Source organism: Neoarius graeffei, chromosome 27 (genome assembly GCF_027579695.1).
Source record: "Neoarius graeffei isolate fNeoGra1 chromosome 27, fNeoGra1.pri, whole genome shotgun sequence".
Classification (NCBI taxonomy): Eukaryota; Metazoa; Chordata; class Actinopteri; order Siluriformes; family Ariidae; genus Neoarius; species Neoarius graeffei.
In genome coordinates, this window is record NC_083595.1 from 3,147,815 (window position 1) to 3,173,549 (window position 25,735).

Consider the following 25,735-nt stretch of genomic DNA (forward strand, 5'->3'; position numbering starts at 1 on the left):
AATCGTTTTAAAAACGTTAATCTGATGATCCGCTGATACGGTCTAATGTAAACCCCACCTTTATCTAGCAGCACACTAACCAACTAACACACAATCCAAATGCTAATGTTCACAGACAAAAACATAACGGACTTAATTTTCTGCTGTCAAAACACTCTTGAAAGTCTCTTGAAAGTCTGTCCTTTGCACATGTAAAAGTCTGACTTGCTGTGGTTACTGAGAATGCTGCATGAGGTGATCTGTCCAATTCATATATTTTTTTAAGCTTTACGGAGGCCTCTCCTCTCCATTTCAAAAACAGCTCTGATGAAGCTAACGTGAATTCACACTTTCTTGTATTTTTATTTTTACATCATGCACATGATCAACAGTGAGGTGATCAGAGTCAGGCCACATTACCTCAGCCAGAAGCTGACATCACGTGTTCAGGACGCTTGGACGTGAAGAACTATTACTTTTTGAACTTGAATGATTTCTAATCCCTACCTGTTCATGAATTATTCGGATGTTTACTTCCCCTTCACACATTGCACTTTGTCCTTTTTATGATGACAATCACCCCCCCCCTTTTTTTTTTGCAGAAGCAGCACAGATTGTTAATATAATGAGCTGTTTGCACAGTGTATAGGTGTGTGTGTGTGTCTCATGTTGGTCTACCTCTAATGAGCTCAGCAGGGAGTGTGTTTAAACCTCAACATACTTGAACTTGTCCTTTGCACATGAGCATCAGAAAGCTGCTACTAAACCACTGTGTATTTTTGTACAATAAAAACTGATCATTTGAAAATTGACCTTAATTTAGAGGAGAAACCAGCAAACAAACAAATAAAAACAGACACATCAGGAGGAACTGGGCAGTGTGTGTTTTCTGAACCATAAGACATTTTTGCATGCAAACAATTTTAGTGAGTTACATTTAGCATTAGAGTGAAAAAAGTTGGCAGGTAGTGGGGTCCAAATACTTTTGCAGCAGGAGTTTAAAAAAAAAAAAAAAAAATCACCTTTTGTACAAATAACCCGTGCAACAAAACTTTAGTTTTTGGCAGACTGTATGTAAATCTGACAGGATGAGGCCATACAGCTGTTCGAAACTGTTACAACCCAAAACGGGCACAAATACGATATATGGTTTAAACGCAGTGGTTTTTAGGATGTGGAGCCTCTTCTCGAAAGTCAGTCAACAAGCATAAATAAAAATATAGATGAACTTGGTGTAATTAGAAATACCCCCCCCCCCAAAAAACCCACACGGACACCCCCTAGTGGACAGGAATCACTCCAGGATTATAAAATTGTTCATTGATTAGTTTCCAATTCCAGCAGCAGCTGAGATTCAAATCACAGATTTGTGTTGTCAGATGATCAAACACCACCATTAATATCAGTTCCTGAATAAACACAGCTAATTATACACAACCTTTCACCCTCCACACACACAGTTCAAACTCAAAACACCGTGCTAATGTTTCTCCCAAAACCATTTTCCAGGCTCGATGATGTGGCTTGACAGCAATTTATCTCACACACAAGAAAAAAAAAGACAAAACTATTTAAGAGGCACTTGATAATTTCCCATTTTTATTTCTTTAAAAAAAGTTAACGGGATTAAAGAAATCTGTGAAAATCAAAAGCAGACATAAAGTCAGGCTTTTTTTTTTTTTTTGAAAAGACAACTAGCTGAAGGAGACTAGTTGGTGAAGCTAGTGATGTTTCTACACAGGGTCAGGGCTTTAACCAGGTCATCTTTCACTCATCAGTATCCATAATCATCTCCATAATCACAACGGTGACATTTTAACTCGTTTCAGACATCATGGAATGTAACATTGGGGGGGGGGGGGGGGGGGAGAAAAGGTGATCAGAGAGCATAATTTACGAAATCCAAAATTACAAAAAGAAAACTGGGTTGTCAATTCAAATGCATTTAAAGTGTAAACCTTAAGATCAGATACAAAATAAATCTTAAAATTAACCATTACAAAGCCCTTAAACGACATCTAAAGTGTTATGGTTGGAGACTGGAGATTTTTTTATTTTTAATTTTTTTTTGGGGGGTTGGCAAAAAAAAAAAAAAAGGGGGGGGGGGGGGAGATAAAGTCAAACTCTGAAAGACGAGCACTTTTTTATAACAAAAACATTCTGCGAGTCTGGCAGTGGCTGAAGTGTTTCAGTCCCCCTCCTCCTCATCAGATTCAGACTCTGAAACAGAACAACAAAAAAAAGATACATGTAAATGTTGGCTAAACAAATTTATAATTAAAAACCCTACACATGCTTTAGACTCTTTCAGGAATTAACACTCCGTTGGAAACTGACTGCTTTATAAAAACGAACAGTGAGGAAACCGGCCTTGTGGTCGCTTCCTGCAGAAGGACATGGCAGTAAGGAGGCTGTACAGTGGGGTGAGGGTTCATGGTGAAGGATGGGTGTTGGAGTAAACTGTACTGACTCATGCGAGTACGTGTGAGAGAACACTGCTTTACCTTCCTCTGCGTTCTTCAGCCACTCCACAAACTTTTTCATCTGCTCCAGGAAGACGCTCTTGCCTTTGGCCAAGTGCCCTTCAGTGTACCACTTTAGAATGGCTTCCTCACTCAGCACATCAGCTACACACACCACAAAAATCACATTTGAGGGTCTCCAATACATTCACAAGTCACTCGTCTGAGTTAGAAACTGCAGTGTGTACAGTGAGCGATCATATTCAGGGGGAGGTGGCAGCACTCATCCATTTTAGTTAAAATAACAGGAAATTAGAATGAACTAAAACCAGTGACTCCACAAAGCACTTGGAGGTTACTGCACGAGTCCCTCATTTTCACTTCACCTTCACACCACATTCTGACTGAAACACACCTTTGTAGAGCAGCACCACGATCTTCTGGAAGGCCTTCATGAAGTGAATGTTGTCGTAGCAGTACTCCTGGATCTTCAGGAGCAGAGTGAGTTCAGACAGGCCCTGTGTCGTGAACGCTTTCAGCAGCGGGCTGTATTGCTGCAACAAGCACAAGGAAAGTCTGAGTCAGGGATCATATTTCCATGGCAATAACAGCAGCATGCTAGAATAAGCACACCAGCATGAACATGATGGGCCTCATACCTTCAAGTGTTTGATGGCTTGCTCAGTGACTAGCTCCTCTTTCTTGTTCCACTCCACGGAGCTCATAACGCTCGTCCATACGATGCCGATCATTGTCTGCTCAGAGATGCTGGTCTTCTTCATCTCCTCACGCACATATCCAATCATCTGCAGCATGAAAGACAGTCAGTCAACACAAGAAATGCCAACCCCACGCAGCCCGAGCGTGATTAATCACTTACGTCTTTGAGGGTCTCTCCACGTGCCATCTGCTCCTGCAGCTCTTTCTGCAGCTCCTTACGAGCACCGATGGACTGCTGATTGCGAGCGAAATCCGAGAGCTCCTTCAGCCCGGCGTCTGTGAAGTATTTGGAGAAGTGCTCGCAGCTCCGCTTGTTAGCCGGAAAGAGCTCCTGTGTTATAAAATATACATTTCCAGAAATTTATATATATAAATTTTTGAATCCGACATCCTCACTGGAAGTCCTAAAAAGCTAACATGATGACTAGTAGGGCTGGTACACATCCACTTGTGAATATCATGCTTTAACACTGCATCTCAGGGTTGGGTTATGGTTACACTTCTGGAGCATTTAATATGGATCAACCCACTAACAGGACAAGTTCTACAACCCACACAAGTCCTGACAGCAAGGAGGAACTATTACGCACAATCATTTCACTTACATTTGTGCACAGACTGAAGAGCTGCCTCAGATAACCAACGACCTTAAAGCATACACGCAGAACCATGGCCTCACCTTCGTTTATAAATGCCTTGAGATCTCAAGAATGGCACAGGAATAGTTTTAAGCATCAACAAGAAGTCTGATCATTTTTATGATTAAAGTGATTTATATAGGTAGCGGTCTGAGTGAATGACCTTAAATGTCCATAATGTCACAGCAGGAAGTCTATCGGTCTCATCGCCATTTCCGCTATACTAAAACACAGAGCTGACTGCAACTCCGATCCTCCATTTTTGAGCTAATTTATCGCCATGCCACAGAGATGTGTTGCTGGCGGGTAGGGCTGCACAATATATCGAAAAAGTATCGATATTGCGATATAGTTTGCGATACACATACCGCAAAAATTACTTAAATTTCGATAAAAGGCACATTTTTCTGTGCCGTCCAATCACATTTGAATGTCAACAAGCGCCGCGGGATAACTCTGCCCCCTATTGCAAAACAAGTAAAAGCCTCGTGGTGATGGCGGAAGGCGGGAGCAAGTGTGGTGAGACAAACTTGTGTGGAGGAACTGGTTTCCAAAAAAAAAAAAAAAGGCACGTCTGCTATTTGGAAGTACTTTGGATTCAGGAGGGGTGATGTACTGCAAACTCAGGTACTTTGCAAGACATGTACCTGTAAAACAGTGGTGGGGCGGCTCACTGGGACAAACACTGCTGTACAGAAGCATAAAAACATAAAACCGCGCTCTCTCTCACATATACACACACACACACACACACACTACCGCTCTCTCTCTCTCTCTCTCACACACAAAACCGCTCGCTCACTCACACACACACACCCGCTACCGCTCTCTCACACACACCACTGCTCTCTCACCCGCATGTGTTATTAACAGATTGTGTTTGAGTTTATGGTGAATCCGTGTCGCTCACCTTCATCTCCCGGGAGCCGCTGAAATTGCCATTTTGAATGCTTTATGTTAATGTAATGTAGTTTTCAGTTTTTTGTTTACTTCAACTTGAGACATTTTCTGCTGCGCTCACAAAAATTAAGAGATTTAAAGATGATTGATAGACACCATTGCAGGTGTAGCCATGTTTTTCCAATAAAAAATAATGTTGGAATGGAAGCGATGCATTGGGTGTTTTTTTTTTTTTAAATGCTAGATACAGGGCAGAACGGCGAGTAGAGGTAAGAAAAACATATTTAATTATCGTGATGCATATCGATATTGAGATATTCAGTCATGTTATCGAATATCACATTTTTCTGATATCGTGCAGCCCTACTGGCGGGTGCAGCAACATGACAGAAGGTGGATTTACGTTGCATTCAGGGCCCAAGAATGTTCAAACTGCGAAGATTTGGACGCGTTTTGTGAGAAATTCACGGGCACATTGGACGCCTACGAAGTGGTCTCTCCTCTGCACATTTTACTGAAGACTCGTACGAGACCTCTGATCTGTTGGAGCGTTGGCTATAAACCCGTACTGAAAGAGGGTGCAGTACCAACAATTAAAGGAAAAGAAAACTACAAGAAAAGGAAGTTAAGTTCAGTTGCACCAGTTCTCCTGGAGCAGGAGCCAAGGGTTGTTGGTAAAACCCGGGACGGAACATCACTTGGGCAGTGACCTCCCCGCGGTTGTTGCTAAACCGGTGACGTCCTGTCCCGGGTTTTAGTAATTGCCTGAGCCGAGCAGTAATGGTGGAGTACTCAGTATGGAGGAGTGGAGCAGCAGTCTGATTTCTCTGCTGGAAAAGCTTGCCTCAGCAGCAATATCTCGCTCTTACATGGAAGCGAATGAACGGAGAACTGAACGAAAGCCAGATTGTTTCAAAACAATCCACCAAAAGGTCAGCCTTCAAGAAGTGAGAACACAGACGGGTAAGCTCTGACTCATTTGGATACAAAAACAGTACTCGTTTACCTGCCTTTAGATTAATCCATGTAACTTGTATTGTGTGTTTAAGTTAGCAGTATAAGATTATTTAATTTGCTTCAGAATGTGATTGTCTCAGTTCATCTGATTATTTAATGAGCCTTTTACGTTTTATCAGTGAAAATGCATGCATGTACATGTATGTTGCATAAGTTATAGCACCCATCCTGTTTTAATGAGAGTCAACCCACAATCAATGAAGTCAAATCAGTCTTAGTTGAGCGAGTCGGTAACGGGATTTCTTACTTTCACCATAAATTTTTATTGGCATGACTTTGGTCTATAGCTGTAAAAGGCCTCGGCCTTAAAACCAGTTCCCACTGTGACGTCACGCACTCAGGGCTGGGACGGAGATGCTATCCACTCAAATTTATTTAAAAATAAAAGGTTCTGCACATCTTTAAGAACTACTGAAACGTGGGAATATTTAACTTCATGGAAATGTCATTCAGATACTCCAGGGTACATTTGCTTTGAATAAAATAAGCCAAATTATGGCTTTCCTGCATCAACAGTACTTTTTGACCATGCCAACATGCAACACGTTCAACTCGTCACGATAGCATTCGTGTCAGAACATATGGCCAGAGTACATGATGTCATCACTGCAACACACCAAGTAGTTAAATAAAACATTAAAATGGGCAATTTTGTTCTTTCCCCCACCCCTCTTAATTATGGTGACAATTATTAAAAAATCCACCATTAGACCCTGATCACACTTCTTGTAGCGATGCAAGCTTTACCATCAGCCTGTTGTCCATGCCGACTTTTCGAAGACTGGCAGCGACGGAGTTGATGTCCTTCTCGTTGATCCAGGATTTAAACAGTTTGACGGCAAAGGCAGCAGAAACACCTGAAACCACAGGGTTAGTCAAACACCATTTTACCCTCACACGTCATTTCTATTGTTCCATTTCTGATTTTCTCCTCACTTAGTCATTTTATTGAAACCTTTTACTTCTTGCTACTACAATTAAAAATAAAGCACCAAGCCATCATCTGAGAGGAAGGGGGGGGAGAAGGGTACATCAGGGTTGAGCAACTACCCCCCCCCAAACAGCTCAATAGTTAAACTACATTAGACACCATGTAAATAAAGAGCTCATAATAAAATATCAGCTGCCATTTTAATCAAGATTATTTATACCGTATTTTCCGGACTATAAGCCGCTACTTTTTTCCTAGGTTTTGAACCATGCAGCTTATACAAAGGTGCGGCTATTCTGTGGATTTTTCTTCCACCGCTAGGGGCGCTCTAACCGGAAGTAGAATCAAAAATAAGATAGACGAAAAATCAATGCAAAGAAGAATTAGCAGATCTTTAGCAGATAGAACACGCACGACAAATTACTAACTGGTAATTATTTTCAAATCCAGCGAAGATGATTAAAGTGACTTGTGGTTTCAAACACAGGAGAAATGAAGGTAAATAAATACCGGTTATTTTCTCTTGGTTCTGTTCCGTTTTAATCAGCAAAGTTGCTGCCGTGTTAAAAGGCACTGTTCGGAAAGAATCTGTTCAGGTACATACATGTACATTTACAGTACAAAATCGTTCTGTACATGCAGTAAATATCTAATTTTTCAACATAGATATCTGCGGCTTATAGCCCGGTGCGGCTTGTACATCTTTTTTAAAATTTTTTTTTTAAAAATAGAGCGGATGCGGCTTATATACAGGTGCGCTCTATAGTCCAGAAAATACGGTAATATAATTTCCAGACAAACACTGAAGTCACTTGATGTTTGGTCTGTGGGCTCATAGGGCAGGGCAATGTGGATGTAAATACATTTCAACACCAGTGCTATTCAGTTTGTCATTTACAAATTAAATAAACTAGTTATTCAACATGTATGTTTTTCCTGGCACTCTTAGCAGTAGGACTGGGTGATGTACAATACCAATACACCAGAACCTGCTTTCCCAGGGGGTGGGGAACCTGTTTAACACTCAAGTAAAACAAATTACACTACCTGCAACTGAGGCGATTCTTACATCGTGTGTGTGTACATTAATCAGATTAAGAGTAATTTTTCCATAGCATTGCTTGCAGTTTGCCAGCAAAACTGCATCTTGTATACTGTAAACAATGTCTTTGAGAACCATGGTATTATTTGAGTCACATGATCCACCCCCATTTCTCATCCATACTACAACTCCCTGTGCTTCAGGAACATGACCTGAAGTATTGGGACAGTGCTGGGAAATAAGGCTGTAATTTTGACAAATGAAACGCTGATCAAGTGTGAAATTATAATTAATTAAAAGCATCAGTTTTAAAATAAAGCTCGTTTTCATAAACCTGTACATCACGCCGAGTGCATTGCAGAAACGTCACACGAGTCATATCGACCATAGCTACTGTAATAACAATGACTGCTCTGGGTGGATTACCTTCTTTAACCAGGTTCTCGTTGAAGAGGCTGCTCAGGATGGACGCGGATATGTTCCCGTTGGCCAGCAGGATGCCCGTCAGCATGGCCAACTTGTTACGCTCAGACTCCGTGAAGCCTTTTAAAAACAGCAGCAGCTACAGGACCAAGAGGAGAGAGTTAGAGTCTGTAGCATACCAAGATCACATCACAAAAGGTTCTCCTTCTCCCAGAAGTGATTACAGAATGCTCAGAGAATTATGCTTATAATCTAATGGTTGCAGCTCCATTACCAGAGTTACAGCTGTGAACTAATACATGAGCTAGACAAAGATCTTCAGCAAGATGATACGATTAGACATGTTTAACATGAGCAGGAGTGCTGCTGTGAAAATGAACAACATCTCACCTTCTTGATCTCCTCCTCAAAACCCTTCTCCAGGTACTTGTACCGCCTGATCAGCTTGTTAAAAACCTACCACAAAGGGAATTACAGTAAATAAGGATGCTAAAAAGCTTGTAACATCAACTCAACATGGCAACTCATTCTGAAAACAAGCTGCACAACATTAGTCACCCATTTTAGTATAAATATGCAGGTGATTATAGGAAATCAGGCACACTGATTGGCTGAGAGATTCAGACTATTCCTCAAGCGACTTGGCAAAATGGCGGCCAATCGCATCGCCACCGTGAGGAACAATTACAAACGACGAAAGAAAACGCTGTTCCTAAAAGCACTAAAGATGCTCCGAAGTTTGGCCTGAAACTGTTCAAAGGGAAGGTGGGATTGGGATTTATTTTACTGATTTCAGAACAAAGTATTTTATGTGACTGTGTAGATAATGGACAAGTCTGTGCCGCTATTACATTTTACATGAACAATCTGAAGTTTGAAAAATTCTTTAATATGATTTTTGGGAAACAATTACCCGTGTACATATATAAACAATTCTCTGCCTCAGGCTCAGTGAATAATAAACTACCTCATCTCGTTTATTATTCACCAAGATTCACTGAGCCTTCGGTAATTACATTCAACATGGAACCTTGCTCCCCTACAGAAATCACCACCACAACAACGATCTTTTTTTTTTTTTGTAGCATCTGCCATACAAGTCCTCATGAATGAGCTGCTACCATAAAAGCAATAACATTAGAATGAGTGCATCAATAAAAGCCTGGGATTCGCCTGTAATTACCTGAGCATAAGCTTGCATTGTCTCCAGGTCTTCATTTGCTGTGAAGAGACAGTACTCAGTACGGGTCATGTCATCAGAAAGGGTCCCACCCGGGGCTGCACAGGGAAAGAAAGATTAAATGCACATGTGGAGTATTGTGATTACATCATAACTGAACAAACTACTGGGAACAAGTCTGAGCTTGCTACAAGAGACAGTGCTGGGGGTGGGGAGGAAGGGAAGCTGCTTCAGGTTATTGAGGAAACCATGTGCGTGTACAGGGATAACGTGTGAGGTTCATTACCCAGCATTCCACCGGCCACCAGGATGTCAAAGAGCGTCTCTGCATACCGGCGATAGTCAAGCTTAGCGCCAGAGGCATCGAGGAACTTTGCGACCGCGTCCAAATCAGTGCCAGTTTGGTTCAAGCCTTGCACAATACTTTCTTGAAACTGAGAAGGGTCAAATCTCTCCTTTTCATCTATTGAAATTAAACAGTAATTACAAAAAAAAACCCCACACAACAGAATCATACTGTCAGTATCACGACAGCAGCACAACAATCCATTTAAACCCAGCATCAGCTCACCTCTTTTCCGAGTTTTAAAACGCTGGCCGGTTAGCGTTGGCTTTTGCTGCTTTTGATTATTCATAAAAGACACCTAGTGAGAGGGGGACACACACACACGACCATAACCCCACATGGCACCACAGACCCCCCCCAAAAAAAGTATTAATAATAGTGCAGTTAATAAAAAGTAAAATTAGATATAACAGGACTGTGATTAATAAGTTGGCATTTCAAAATCAGTCATGCACATTTAATTGTATTTAACAGCTATGACAATAAATCTAAAAATCACTGATACTAATACACAAGTCTAAGAAACCAGAACATCAGTTCTTGATACACACTAATAATCCATAGGTTTGTCAAGTTTCCCCAGCAATTCCAGTGTTGCATTATTTAAAAAAAAAAAAAAACACCACTTAATTGACTCAAAAATAAGGTGTAGTTTAGAATAAAGTAACTAGATTTTAGATCTCGCAATTTAAAATAGAAATAAAAAAGGCAGACTAGCACATGTTCTCCCAGTCACTCTGTAATTACTTTTTTTAAACAAATCCATGATTCTTATTTCATCATCATCATCATCATTATTATTATAATACTGTTGTCTACATATGTATTTGCTATTTACCCGTATTTTACCATTTGATTCTTGCCAAACCACAATGGGAATAAGTTTTATACACTTTGGGTTATCCGTGTATCCTAATGTACACCATGTTTATGTATTTTGTGCATTATTTTACGAAATAAAAATCAATTAATTCTTCAGAAAAAACAACGAGGCAAAGCTTGAGACGATATCGATATTAGTCACATCACCCAGAGCTACACAAACTCTTCTCTACAATTTAATTACATCAAATGTTATTGATAATAATAATAATAATAATAATAATAATAATAATAAAAGTCCTACAGCCCAACTTTTAAACTCGGGAGACATCTTGAATTCAGTGGCCCGATCACGTGACGACTCACTTCCGCAAATAAGCCAAGTCCGTTAAAGCATCCATTTTGACCGCTCTCCGTTAGCGTACAGCAGCATGTAGAAGGCGAGATAGTGATCTCTAAATCACAAGTTAGTGTAATAAAACACACCAAGAACACGGAAGTCCAGATCATTATATCGAAACCGTTTCCGCCGCTCTTTCCCGACAGCGCATGCGCAGTAAGCCACATCCTACAGCCACATTCGGACGCGTTGTAACAAAGCTACCTCAGGGAGCTCGAGAGGCCTCAAACCGGCGAAAGTGCCGTCCGCTCGAACAACAGCCACACTTTAACCGTTTAAGGACACAATCTGCATTAACAGCAAAACTTTCGATATTAAGTCAGCTACTAAAATTAATTAATCACCACTAAATAAAAATAAACAGGCATTTCTTTACCCAAGCTACTCCGCTAACAAGGTAGCAACAGGCAAGCTAACGCCTCAACCTAGACAGCCATAATTAAACAGAAAGACAGATTTATCCGCCATCTTACAGCGACCGAGTAAGTCAGTACATCACAAAAATTTACCAGACAGTGTCTTTGAAATATAGTGAGACTCACCGAAATGAATTCAAATTAAAACGGTCTTAGAACCACCGAACAAAGCGACACACTGCTGTTCCGAACCCTTCCAACAAAATCCCCCGAGAAAGTGAGAGCGCTGTGCGCACGCGCAGAAGGCATAAAAAATGCAGACGAGTCCATGTGCAAGCGGAAGTGGGGAGGTCAAGGTTCATTCCTCAATCGATTTTTATCGGTCATATATAATGACACTTATTTTAAAATACTTTTTTTGTTACCGGACCTTAAACGTACCAGGTTTTATTACGTGAAAACAGTTCTATTTCATAACATTTGTGTACATTTCTTCAGAGAGATCTCCCCCGGAGTCGAACACGCTTGACTGCTCCATGGTCATCACGCCTGTGTGGCACGAGCGCAGTGGAGTGTGGGCTTTAACCCTTTAGTGCCGGGAAAGTTGACAGTGAGCTCCGGCTGGCTTTCATCATGATGGTGCTCAGACACAGCAACAGTCCAGCCTAACTGCTAAGAGCAACATTTATTGTTCCATTGGTAAAGAAATTTGAACAATACTAAATGCTTCCCCCTCCCACGAGTAATAATAAATGAATAAAGAAAGAAAAAAATTATTGCATCTAGATTGTGTTTATTTTTTATCATGAGATATAATAACAGATTTATTCGCTTGATAGACACTCACTAGCCACTTTATTAGGAACACCCCTACCTCCCCCTGCTGTTTTCTTTTGTGATGTTGAGGCATCAGATACAAATCAAGAGCTTCAGTTAATGTTCACAATGTTCAAACATCAAAATGGGAAAAACTGTGATCTCACAGTGTGACTTTCCTTCACTGTGGTCTGGGTGTTGGTTTGAGCCAGATGGACTGGTTTGAGTATTTCAGAAGCTGCTGATCTCCTGGGGTTTTCACACACAACAGTCTCCAGTTTACACAGAATGGTGCAGAAAACAAAAAACACTGAGTGAGTGAGCGAGCGACAGTTCCGTGGGTGGAAACAAACGCCTTGTTGATAACAGAGGGTCAGAGATCAGAAAATGGACAGATTGGGTCGAGCTTTTTGGCCAGGAAGGATATAGTAACTCATATAATCACTCTTTACAACCATGGTGAGCAGAAAACCATCCCAGCATGCAACAGCAGAAGAACATGTTGGGTTCCACTCCTGCAACCACAAACAGGGATCCTACAATCAACAGCAAGTTCCTATTAAAGTGGCCGGGCACTGTGTATAGCACTTTTAATTTTATGTCCAAAATCTCAAAATGCTTTTCATAAAAGATTACAAAAAGGGAAAAGGATACAACAACCACCACTACTAGGATAAAATTATTAGACAGATAAAGATGGTTATATAATTGTAAAGTTATTTAACAACTTCCTGAAATTGATCCGTCCATAAAGTACATGACTATGTTGATTATTTATAGTTGTTTGTAAGATGTCACATTTAGCAAGACTTGTTATAAATTCAGTTGTTCATCATCTACAAAGGTTGAATGGATTTGTTAAAGTAAATGTGTTTATATGATTTTTATGTTATATACTACCAGTTGAAAGTTTGGACACACCTTCAAATTGAAAGGTTTTTTTTCTTTATTTTTATTCATTAAAAGTCACTTCATGTCTTAAAGTAACGATGGATGTCGTTTCTCTTTACTTAGTTGTTCGGTTCTTGACATAATATGGATTACTGCAGTTGCAGTGTTGAACAGGGCTATTTATTTACTGTATTGTTATTTACTGTTTGATCTCAAACGTATTAAGGCGGCGAGAAACTCGTCCACTAATGACCTTTTGACGAGACACACCTGTTAATTGAAAAGCGTTCCAGGTGACTCCCTCATGAAGCTGGTTAAGAGAATGACAATAGTGTACAAAGGGTCATCAAGGGAAACGCTGGATACACTGAAGAACCTAAAATATCAACCTTCTTTTTAAAAACACATAATTCTATAGATGTTGTTTCATAGTGTTTGATGTGTTCAGTGTTCCACAGTGTAGAGAAGAGTCACAATACAGAAACACCTATGAATAAATTACAAGAGTAGGGGTGTACAAACTTTTGACTGGTACTGTATATTAATGCCTCGAAATAGAGGTCTGTGCAAAACATCTGATGAAATCATTTATTAAGGTGATCTATTTAGTGTGAATATCATGTTGCAGATCTGATCATTTAGTGGTTATAATCAGTCAGAAAGGTGAAATGAAGGTCACGGCAGCTGCAGAGCCCACGGCTGGGACGCTCCACTGTCTGGAACCTGGGGATGAAAAGCGTGCGTGAGAGAGAGACGATACAAAATAAGCAACTGTGAAAATTCACTCAGTAAAAGACAGTTCTTGGCTTTTATTCCTGAAAGTTGTGTAGAAATGAGCATAATTTTGAGGATCCAGAATGACATATGAACAAACCGCCGCTCACTCGCACTTTATTTACGCATCTCACGACGATTTACTCTCATACAGGAGTAACCAGGAGAGAGACAGAATACTGTACACTGCAGTGACTTGTAATATCAGACCGCACCCATTATTTCACTACAGGGTTGTGTGTGTGTGTGTGTGTACCATCTGTGTGAACTGTGTATTGCACGCGAGGCACACTTGCTCCGGTGTAGCAGGGCTGTTTAGGGTGAACGGTCCGGTTAATCCCACGTCCTTCCGCGCTGCCATGACAGCGTCTTTTATAGCAAAGAACACAGAGGAACCCAGGAACAGTGTGGGTTCTCCGATACCCTGAAACACAACACGGATCACCATGTGATTGGCTGAGAATAGAATAAATAAATGTGTGTATGGATGTTACAGAGATGGTGTTGGGGTCATTTCAGTTCCTTGGAGAATTTTTTTTGGAACGGTTTACCCAAAAATAAAAAATGTCCACCATGTGTCACCTTTAACCCGAGACATGTTCGTTTCTTTAGTTTTGCACTGGAGCTACAAGGCTACTGTTGCTAATAAGGTTTGGAAACCTACAGTTTAGCATGGTGTGTGTGTGTGTGTGTGGTGTGTAAAATGGACCTTTGAGGAATAGATGGCGTGTGGATTTTGGGATCCAGGGAGCAGGTAGACGTTAAACTGCAGCGGGACGTCACACACAGCCGGGATCTTATACTGAGCAGGACCTCGAGTGTACAGAACACCTGAGGGGGAAAAGTGCAGCTCCTCCATCGTGTAGAGGCCCAGACCCTGGATAAACGCCCCCTCAATCTAACACACACACACACACACACACACACACACACACACACACACACACACACACACAGTTATGCATAACCATATGGTGATACTGAGGTGTGTGTGTGTGTGTGTGTTAGTTACCTGGCCAATATCAATGGAGGGGTTTAAGCTCTTCCCGATGTCCACAACCAGGTCTGTCCTTAGAGTCTGTATAACATCACACACACACACTTATTTACATTTTATGTAAATGTATGTTATTTACTCGTGTGTGTGTGTGTGTGTGAGTGAGAGAGAGACCCTGTATTCTCCTGACAGACAGTCGACCTCCACCTCACTGCAGCAGGCTCCGTAGGTGAAATACACATACGGCCGTCCTTCCTGTCTCTCCCAGTCCATTCTCGCATCGTGGCCTCTGACTCAGGAAACAGGAACACAAGTTTAAAACAATAACACACACTTTCACTTCTTTTTTATAATGCAGTGTTTATTGAACTTTGAAAGCAAGGAAAAATGCACAGCACCATGTAATACAACAATAAATCCCCCCTCCCCCCACCCATCCCACCCAGTCCCTGACCAACACATTGCTTTCAAACAGCTAAATATCAGATGTCAGCTGAGAGACACAGCATACGGTTTACAATGTGTAAAAATAACGATGATAAAATAAAATTATAACAAAGAAACGAAAAATAAGTATACACACATCTATTTGCAGAGTAACTCCTTCACCATTTCTATTCCACTTAACCAGTTGTTGACAGTTGCTGCCTTAGCATGGTTTATTCTTGCTGAGGATAATTCTAGATAAAAAATGTCTAGCAGTGTATATAACCAGTGTTTAATTGAAAGGTCATGAGGTGGAAGCCATCTCTGGACCACCAATTTCTTGGCAGCCGTGATACCTGCTAACCACAGATTACGTGTTTTCTCTGTGATGGGGAACCTTGAGTCTTCAAGCAAAAGGTGTAGAGCAGGATCCATTGGGAAATCAATGTTTGTCAAGGTAGATATTGTATCTACTACTTTAGTCCAGAAAGAGAAAATGTCCGGACAGCTCCACACAGAATGCATAAAAGTCCCCACATTACCAAATGGACAAAAAGTACAATATGAATGGGGGGCTAACCCCATCAAATATCGCTTACGGGGGGTCAGACAGGTGCGATAACATATATTCAAGTGAATAAACTGATGATTGGGATTTTTTGACAAGCCCGTAACATTGTCCCATATCGCTTCCCAATCTGGATCTTCCTGTGGGTTTCTAATGTCTCTTTTCCATGCTTTATTGAGGCTGTCTGAATGTTTTGAATGTGCACACAGAAATGAGTAAAGAAATGATACTATTCTTCTAGGGGCTTTTTGAATCGTTTCCACAATTGGGTGCAGTTTTAAGTTTGAACCCCATTGAATATTATGACACTTAAGAGCTGACCGTAACTTAAGATAATGAAAGAGAGAATGTTTAGGAACATCGTATTGTACAGTAAGGTCACAGAAACTCAATAATGAGTCCTCACCGTTTACATCGCTCAAATCATATATGCCCTTATGCACCCATGGACCTGGAGTGAATGGTTTATTTCCTGACAGTAAGCCATGATTAAGCCATAGGGGAGAGTTTTTGTGCCATTTCATGTCCACACCTAGGTATTTTTCCACTGCTCTGAATGTTGTCAACAAATAGGATATACACTACCATTCAAAAGTTTGGGGTCACTTTGAAATGTCCTTATTTTTGAAAGAAAAGCACTGTTCTTTTCAATGCAGATCACTTTAAGCTAATCAGAAATCCACTCTATACATTGCTAATGTGGTAAATGACTATTCTAGCTGCAAATGTCTGGTTTTTGGTGCAATATCTCCATAGGTGTATAGAGGCCCATTTCCAGCAACTCTCACTCCAGTGTTCTAATGGTACAATGTGTTTGCTCATTGCCTCAGAAGGCTAATGGATGATTAGAAAACCCTTGTACAATCATGTTAGCACAGCTGAAAACAGTTGAGCTCTTTAGAGAAGCTATAAAACTGACCTTCCTTTGAGCAGATTGAGTTTCTGGAGCATCACATTTGTGGGGTCGATTAAATGCTCAAAATGGCCAGAAAAATGTCTTGACTAGATTTTCTATTCATTTTACAACTTATGGTGGTAAATAAAAGTGTGACTTTTCATGGAAAACACAAAATTGTCTGGGTGACCCCAAACTTTTGAACGGTAGTGTAATTGGACCACACTGTAAAGAGGATTGTCTAGTTGAAGCACCTGAAAATAAGTAATCCTGCAGTCTCACTGGCGCCACAAGACCCCTTTCAATGTCAGTCCCGGAGGTCTGTGCCTCCAGGTCCAACCAGTGTCTTGTGTGTTGTAGTGTAAAAGACCAATGGTATAGTTTGAAATTAGGGAGAGCCCAACCACCTTGTGATTTGGGTAGTTGTAACGCTGACCATTTTATTCATGGACGCCTCTTATTCCATATAAAGGATTTGAGCAAAGAGTCCACCTTTTTCCAATAATCAACAGGAGGAGGGAGAGGTAGCATTGAGCTAATGAAATTAATTTGGGGAAGAACGTTCATTTTAACGACTGAAATTCAGGCTGGTACAGACGATGGAAGGGGCATCCATCTATTAATATCATTTTCTATTTTCTTTAATATAAAGCTATAATTAATTTTGGCAATAGCAGACACAGACGATGTTATCTGAACACCCAGATAGGTCACTTGGCTAGCTACAACAATGTCTGTTGCGAGAGCCAGCTCACTTTCGTCCACATTGAGGAGCATGAGAGCAGACTTCTTTAAGTTGGTTTTGAATCCTGATAGTTTACCAAAATTGCTCAAAATATGCATGATCTTGTGTAATGAGGATTGAATATTGGATATGTAAATCAATGCATCATCAGCATACAGGGATATATAATGTTTGGAGGAACCTATTGATATTGGAGTTAGAATATTATTTTGACATATACACTGGGCCAAAGGTTCTATAGAGAGATTGAAAAGAAGGGGGGGGGGGGAGTGGACACCCCTGCCTTGTCCCCCGGTATATCCCAAATGGGTCAGAGGAAACTCCTCCAGTGAAAACTCTAGCTGATGGGTAACTGTAAAGGATTTGTACCATTCTAATAAAATTTGGGCCAAATTTGAATTTCTTTAGAACTCTCCATAAATATCTCCACTCTAATCGATCAAATGCATTTTGTGCATCTAGGAAAAAAAAAGTCCATTAGGCACGCCACTCCTTTCTGCGCCATCAATGATATGAAGAAGCTGCCTTAAATTGTCAGATGATAGGCGTCCCTTCATGAAACCTGTCTGATCCAAGTGGATCAATTTATTAACCACTTTCTCAAGACGCAAAGCTAGTGCTTTAGCATATATTTTTAGATCTGTATTAATTAATGAGATGGGACGATAATTAGCACACTCCAAGTGGTCTTTGCCTGGTTTTGGCAACCCAGTTACCGTATGAGTGCAGTATTAGGCAAGGCAAGGCAAGGCAAGTTTATTTATATAGCACATTTCATACACAATGGCAGTTCAATGTGCTTTACAGAAGTAAAAACAAAAACAGTAAACGATAGAGAAATAAAATTACATAAAATAATTTTATCTTTATTCTAAAATAATTAATTAAAAGAATTAAAAGAAAATAATAAGAATTAAACAATAGTAGAAATAAAATATTAAAATGCCACAAAGAAAAAGAAAAAGGAGAAAAAGAAAGGAAAAAAAACTAGCAGAATAAAATAGAATAAAGTTAAAGTAAATTTAAAACATGCAGAGAAAGTAAAAATTATAAAAAATGTAAAAATATTAATTATTTAACAGAAAGCATCTGAAAACAGCTTGGTCTTTAACCTAGATTTGAAGCTGCCAACAGCAGGAGCATTTTTAATGTCCTCTGGCAGTTGGTTCCATAGCTGCACTGCATAGTAGCTAAAAGCTGCTTCACCACACTTTGTTTTAACAACTGGTTTTAATAGTAAATTTTTCTGTTGCGATCTGGTAGATCTGATTGGGTTAGGCCGCTGCAACATATCAGAGAGGTAATTGGGCCCTGTACCATTTTTTAAGGTCTTAAGGTATTAAGGTCCCTAAGGAGGTTACCATTGTCTAGTGCAAAGCTAAGTGCACCAAGCCATAACGGACCCAACATTTCCCAAAAATTCAAATATAGCTCAGCTGGGAGCCCATCAATACCTGGAGAGCGACCCTTATTAGTGAGCTTTAAAGCAAGAAGGAGCTCCTCCAATGTAATTGGAGAGTCTAGCTTTTCAATGTCATCAGGAGTGAGGCCTGGGAGTTTAACATTTTGGAAGAAAGAGTCCAGTTGGTTTGGAGTAGGAGAATATTCAGAGGTATATAGGTTAGTGAAAAAGTTCTTAAAGGTATTATTTATGTCAGGTGTCGTTGTTACCATCACTACATGAGGGTCACGAACATTAGAAATAGTCATGTTTTTCTCTTGTTTTTTAAGTGTCAAAGCAAGGAGTCTGCTTGGCTTACTACTCTCAGAATAGTATTTGTGCTTAGTTATGTGCATTAAGTATTCAACTCTCTGCTTAACCAGATCATTCAGTTCTGACTGTTTAAGTTTGAGATTGATATCTTTTTCTTCAGAGTAGTTAGAATTCAACTCCTGTTCAAGGTTATGACACTAATTCCAATCCCTTAATTTGTTTTTCTTTCAATTCTTTTAGATGAGTACAAAAACAGATGGTGTTATCCTTTAAGAAACCCTTGACTGCAGCCCATACAAACATAGGGTTAGAAACACTATTGGTATTTATGTCAATGAATTATTTCAGTTTTAACTTTAGCTGAGCAACACATTCCTCATTTTGAAGGAGTGTGGAGTTGAATCTCCATCTTGTTGGTTTGCTATGCAAAGGGAAAAGGTCGAATGTTAAAATAATTGGATTATGGTCAGATAGGTATCGTAGAAGAATATTGATTGATTTAACACAATGGGCTATTTTAGCAGATGACAGGAAATGGTCTATTCTAGAGGACATTTTATGTGCAGCAGAGAAATAGGTAAAATCCTTGGTTGTAGGGTTATTTATCCTCCAAATGTCTATTAAATTCAGGCTTTTCGAAAAGTGACCTAAAGCCTTAGATGCAGCACCCTGGATTGTTGATACTAAACCATGTGACCCGTCCATGTGTCTATCAAAAAAGGTATTCATATCAGCCCCAATAACTAATAAATGGTCAGTCAAGGAAAGTAGCTCTTTTGCTAAAACTGGAAAAATTTTGCTTCATATATTGTTGGTGCATATACAGTTACAAATGCCACCTTTTGCCCCTGTGTAGAAGTACAACAATAGGCTAACCTCCCTGATTTATCAGTGCTAATCCTCTCAATCTGAAGGGCTAAGTTCCTTTTCATGAAGATCATCACCCCTTTGGTGTGGGGACCATCTCCTGAGGCTACAATTAGTTTATAATGTCTGTTTTGCATTCTAGTTACATCTGCTGGTCTCAAATGGGTCTCCTGCAGAAGTGCTATGTCTATTTTATGTCTGTGCTAAAAATCTACAATACTGGTGTGCTTGACAGGAGAATTCAGGCCCTTTACATTTAGGGTTAATATGGTGTGGCTACCCATAATCTAATCTCATCTCATTATCTGTAGCCGCTTTATCCTGTTCTACAGGGTCGCAGGCAAGCTGGAGCCTATCCCAGCTGACTACGGGCGAAAGGCGGGGTACACCCTGGACAAGTCGCCAGGTCATCACAGGGCTGACACACAGACAACCATTCACACTCACATTCACACCTACGCTCAATTTAGAGTCACCAGTTAACCTAACCTGCATGTCTTTGGACTGTGGGGGAAACTGGAGCACCCGGAGGAAACCCACGCGGACACGGGGAGAACATGCAAACTCCACACAGAAAGGCCCTCGCCGGCCATGGGGCTCGAACCCGGACCTTCTTGCTGTGAGGCAACTACACCACCGTGCCGCCTACCCATAATCATTGAAAATAAAACAAGACAAAAGGAATACACTCCTAGCTAATACATTGTATAAAGAAATATCCTGATTAGGAATGAAAATTACGCGTTCAGTGAACTGACATCGAGGAAAATCCAAGTGTTGGTTCATGTGTGGCCACTGCCACACCCCCACCCCTCCCTTGACCCCCTCTATAGCTAATGTCCGTGACATTCACGAAGCGAAGTCTATTAACAATGAACTTATGCCTATCTTCCCTTCCTTGAACAAAACACACAAAACTGACCAAGTGTATTCTAATTGTACCACAAAATAAAAAGGCCTGATGGGGATTAAGAGCCTGCTGCTTTAACAAAACATAAAACCATCAATCCAAAGACATTTTGTCGCGTCTCGTCTTCTTCCGCTTTATCCAGGACAGGGTCGCAGAGGCAGCAGTCTAAGCATGGAAGCCCAAACTTCCCTTTCCCCAGACACCTCGGCCAGCTCCTCGGGAAGAACACCGAGGCGTTCCCAGGCCAGCCGAGAGACATAGTCCCTCCAGCGTGTCCTGGGTCTTCCCCAGGGCCTCCTCCCGGGGGGACATGCCTGGAACACCTCCCCAGGGAGGCGTCCAGGAGGCATCCGAAAAAGATGCCCGAGCCACCTCAGCTGATTCCTCTCGATGTGGAGGAGCAGCGGCTCTACTCCGAGCTCCTCCCGAGTGACTGTGCTTCTCACCCTATCTCTAAGGGAGCGCCCAGCCACCCTGCGAAGGAAACTCATTTCGGCCGCTTGTATCTGCGATCTTGTTCTTTCGGTCATTACCCAAAGCTCATGACCATAGGTGAGAGTTGGAACATAGATCGACCGGTAAATTGAGAGCTTCGCCTTTTGGCTCAGCTCCTTCTTCACCACGACGGACCGGTAAAGCGACCGCATCACTGTGGAGGCTGCACCGATCCGCCTGTCGATCTCACGCTCCATCCTTCCCTCACTCATGAACAAGATCCCGAGATACTTAAACTCCTCCACTTGAGGCAGGACTTCTCCACCAACCTGGAGAGGGCAAACCACCCTTATCTGGTCGAGAACCATGGCCTCGGACTTGGAGGTGCTGATTCTCATCCCAGCCACTTCACACTCGACTGCAAACCGCCCCAGTGCATGCTGAAGGTCCTGGTTTGAAGAAGCCAACAGGACAACATCATCTGCAAAAAGCAGAGATGAAATCCTGTGGTTCCCAAACAGGATTCCTTCCGGCCCCTGGCTGCGCCTAGAAATTCTGTCCATAAAAATTATGAACAGAACCGGTGACAAAGGGCAGCCCTGCCGGAGTCCAACATGCACTGGGAACAGGTCTGACTTACTGCCGGCAATGCGAACCAGACTCCTGCTCCGTTCGTACAGGGACCGGACAGCCCTTAGCAAAGCGCCCCGAGCCCCATACTCCCGAAGCACCCCCCACAGAATACCACGGGGGACACGGTCGAATGCCCCTCCTAGAACTGCCACCTTATTGTGGTGGAGGGGTTTGTGTGCTTGAATGATCCTAGGAGCTATGTTGTCGGGGGCATTATGCCCCTGTCAGGGTTTCCCAAGGCAGACAGGTCCTAGGTGACAGGCCAGACCAAGAGCAGTTCACCAAAACCCTTATGCAGAAACCATCGAGGACCGTGACGTCGCCCGGTATGGCGCAGCCGGGGCCCCACCCTGGAGCCAGGCCTGGGGTTGGGGCTCGTATGCGAGCGCTTGGTGGCCTGGCCTTTGCCCATGGGGCCCGGCCGGGCTTAGCCCGAAGAGGTGACATGGGCCCGACCTCCTGTGGGTTCACCACCCACAGAGGTAACAGTAGGGGACTGGTGCAGTGTGGATTGGGCGGCAGTCAAAGGCAGGGGCCTCGACGACCTGATCCCCAGACAAAGCGACTAGTTGTTGGGACATGGAATGTCACTTCGCTGGGGGGGGAAGAGCCTGAGCTTGTGCGGGAGGTTGAGAGGTACCGGCTAGAGATAGTCGGGCTCACCTCCACACACAGCTTGGGCTCCGGAACCCAGCTCCTCGAGAGGGGCTGGACTCTCCACTTCTCTGGAGTTGCCCATGGTGAGTGGCGGTGGGCTGGTGTGGGCTTGCTTATAGCTGCCCAGCTCAGCCGCCATGTGTTGGAGTTTACCCCAGTGAATGAGAGGGTCGCCTCTCTGCGCCTTCGGATTGGGGAGAGGGCTCTTGCTGTTGTTTGTGCCTACGGCCCAAATAGCAGTATAGAGTATCCGGCCTTCTTGGAGTCCCTGGGAGAGGTACTGAGGGGTGCTCAGACTGGGGACTCCATTGTGCTACTGGGGGACTTCAATGCTCACGTGGGCGACGACGGTAACACCTGGAGGGGCATGGTTGGGAGGAACAGCCTCCCCGATCTGAACCTGAGTGGTGTTTTGTTATTGGACTTCTGTGCTAGTCACAGTTTGTCCATAACGAACACCATGTTCGAGCATAGGGGTATCCATAAGTGCACATGGCACCAGGACACCTTAGGTCGAAGGTCGATGATAGACTTTGTTGTCGTTTCATCTGATCTCCGGCCCTATGTCTTGGAGACTCGGGTGAAGAGAGGGGCTGAGCTGTCAACTGATCACCACCTGGTGGTGAGTTGGATATGCTGGCGGAGGAGGAAGCTGGACAGATCTGGCAGGCCCAAACGTATGGTGAGGGTCTGCTGGGAACGTCTGGTCGAGCACTCTGTTGGGGAGGTCTTTAACTCTCACCTCCGGGAGAGCTTTTCCCAGCTTCCAAGGGAGGCGGGGGACATTGAGTCTGAGTGGACCATGTTCTCTACCTCCATTGTGGACGCAGCTGTTTGGAGCTGTGGCCGCAAGGTCTCCGGTGCCTGTCGTGGCGGCAATCCCCGAACTCGGTGGTGGACACCGGAAGTAAGGGATGCCGTCAAGCTGAAGAAGGAGTCCTATCGGGCCATGTTGACCTCCGGGACTCCTGAGGCAGCTGACGGGTATCGGCAGGCCAGGCGTGCTGCAGCTTGGGCAGTTGCGGAGGCAAAAACTCGGAACTGGGAGGAGTTCGGGGAGGCCATGGAGAAGGACTATTGGTCGGCCTCGAAGAAATCCTGGCAAACCGTCCGGCGCCTCAGGAGGGGGAAGCAGTACTCTGCCAACACTGTTTACAGTGCGGGTGGGGAGCTGTTGACCTCGACTGGGGACATTGTCAGGCGGTGGAAGGAATACTTTGAGGATCTCCTCAATCCCACTGTCATGTCACTGTCATGTCAAATGGTGTTTATGAGGTAAAGGAGTAGATCTGGAGGGTCCTCAGACATAGAGTGTTTTGGTAAACTGGGATGTATGGATGCTGTCAGTCCCCACTCGCTTGCTCACTCGAGTTTGTTGACAGTGTAGTGGCTGGCTGCTTTATGTCCCGGGGCTCCCTCATGCCTGTGTTACCTTCTGGCTCTCTCCTTTTAGTTATGCTGTCATAGTTAGTTGCCGGAGTCCCTGCTTGTACTCGGTGCAATATGTATACTGTTCCTACTTATTCAGGTGACATTGGGCATACCTAACCACCTGTGTTTTCTTTCTCTCCCCCCCCCACCCCAAATCTGTCCCTCTGAGTTACATGGAGTCAACAGGAAATCTTTTGGTGGAGACGGTGGGGACCTCGACTGGCTATCGTAGCCTGCAGGGAATCGGCCGTCAGACATTCTGTCGCATGTCCCAGACCCGGTGAAATGTAACTGAATTGTCTTGGCCAGGCCTAAGGGTCCCATCTGCATCTCATCATTGCTGAGGAGTGTGCTCCCATCACCCAATCAAGCATCCAGCCAGAGCAGGTCATGATATATTTTTTACCATATTAACATGCCATTGTGTGTTATGCCTGATGTAAAGACTCTCGTCTCTGCGAGCCTACCACACAGATTTAATACTTGTCATTTTTAGGGCATACCTAACAACGTGTTTTCTTTCTCTCTCTCTCCCCCCCCCCCCCCCCCCATCTGTCCCTCTGAGTTACATGTTGATCCTGGGATTGAGATGCTGGCCTCTTCTGCCCCTCGGACCTGCTTGATCCATCCTGGTGCCCTGTGTCTGGTCGGAGTTTTATCGCCCCACTCCTGTGAAGGACGGCCCCATGAGGACAGTTGAGGGTTATACCTGTTAAAACTGTTAATATTATAGTCAGGCTGTCTGTTGTTGGCCAAATGAGGATGGGTTCCCTTTTGAGTCTGGTTCCTCTCGAGGTTTCTTCCTCATGTCGTCTGAGGGAGTTTTTCCTTGCCACCGTCACCACAGGCTTGCTCATTGGGGATAGAGTAGGGATAAAATTAGCTCATGTTTTAAGTCGTTCAAATTCTGTAAAGCTGCTTTGCGACAATGTTTATTGTTAAAAGCGCTGTACAAATAAACTTGATTTGATTTGATTTGATGTCTTCCATTGAGGAGACTGAGGCAGATGACTCAGAGGTGGACTCATCCATTACCCAAGCCGAAGTCACTGAGGTGGTTTGCAAGCTCCTCGGTGGCAAGGCACCAGGGGTGGATGAGATCCGCCCTGAGTATCTCAAGTCTCTGGATGTTGTGGGGCTGTCTTGGTTGACACGCCTCTGCAACATCGCGTGGCGGTCGGGGACAGTGCCTCTGGAGTGACAGACTGGGGTGGTGGTCCCTCTTTTTAAGAAAGGGGACCGGAGAGTGTGCTCCAATTATAGGGGAATCACACTTCTCAGCCTCCCCAGGAAGGTTTACTCCAGGGTACTGGAGAAGAGAATTTGGCCAATAGTCGAACCTCGGATCCAGGAGGAACAATGCAGTTTTCGTCCTGGTCACGGAACACTGGACCAGCTCTATACCCTTCATAGGGTGCTCGAGGGTTCATGGGAGTTTGCCCAACCAGTCCACATGTGCTTTGTGGATCTGGAGAAGGCATTCGACCGTGTCCCTCATGGTATTCTGTGGGGGGTGCTTCGGGAGTATGGGGTTCGGGGCTCTTTGCTAAGGGCTGTCCGGTCCCTATACGAACGGAGCATGAGTCTGGTTCGCATTGCCAGCAGTAAGTCAGACCTGTTCCCAGTGCATGTTGGACTCACACTTCTCAGCCTCCCGGGGAAGGTTTACTCCAGGGTACTGGAGAGGAGAATTCGACCAATAGTCGAACCTCGGATCCAGGAGGAACAATGCGGTTTTCGTCCTGGTCGTGGAAGACATT

General features: G+C 43.1%; 2 protein-coding genes across 3 annotated transcripts in view; both read right to left on the reverse strand.

Annotated features, from left to right (window-relative positions):
- Nucleotides 1–1,549: 1,549 nt before the first annotated feature.
- bzw1a (basic leucine zipper and W2 domains 1a) lies at nucleotides 1,550–11,507 on the reverse strand. Of its 2 annotated transcripts, XM_060911115.1 has the most exons (12): nucleotides 11,403–11,507; nucleotides 9,864–9,936; nucleotides 9,579–9,755; nucleotides 9,296–9,390; nucleotides 8,503–8,568; nucleotides 8,116–8,251; nucleotides 6,464–6,573; nucleotides 3,322–3,492; nucleotides 3,101–3,247; nucleotides 2,857–2,995; nucleotides 2,484–2,606; nucleotides 1,550–2,199 (listed from the first exon to the last, which is right to left on the reverse strand). In XM_060911115.1, the coding sequence occupies exons 2-12, from the start codon at nucleotides 9,925–9,927 to the stop codon at nucleotides 2,168–2,170; spliced, it is 1,260 nt and encodes a 419-aa protein (XP_060767098.1). In that variant the 5' UTR covers nucleotides 9,928–9,936; nucleotides 11,403–11,507; the 3' UTR covers nucleotides 1,550–2,167. The 2 variants fall into 2 exon arrangements, with proteins under 2 accessions (XP_060767098.1, XP_060767099.1); XM_060911116.1 differs by lacking the exons at nucleotides 9,864–9,936; nucleotides 11,403–11,507 and having other exon boundaries at nucleotides 9,385–9,390; nucleotides 9,579–9,623.
- Nucleotides 11,508–13,497: 1,990 nt separating this feature from the next.
- Nucleotides 13,498–25,735, reverse strand: part of LOC132874737 (aldehyde oxidase 1-like) — a 62,442-nt gene continuing 50,204 nt past the window's right edge. Inside the window, exons 31-35 of the mRNA XM_060911118.1 lie at nucleotides 14,869–14,983; nucleotides 14,710–14,775; nucleotides 14,407–14,595; nucleotides 13,954–14,121; nucleotides 13,498–13,646 (exon numbers count right to left, since the gene is read on the reverse strand). Coding sequence (XP_060767101.1) covers nucleotides 13,599–13,646; nucleotides 13,954–14,121; nucleotides 14,407–14,595; nucleotides 14,710–14,775; nucleotides 14,869–14,983 — 586 coding nt within the window. The 3' untranslated portion in view covers nucleotides 13,498–13,598. The remainder of the gene's footprint in view (nucleotides 13,647–13,953; nucleotides 14,122–14,406; nucleotides 14,596–14,709; nucleotides 14,776–14,868; nucleotides 14,984–25,735) is intronic.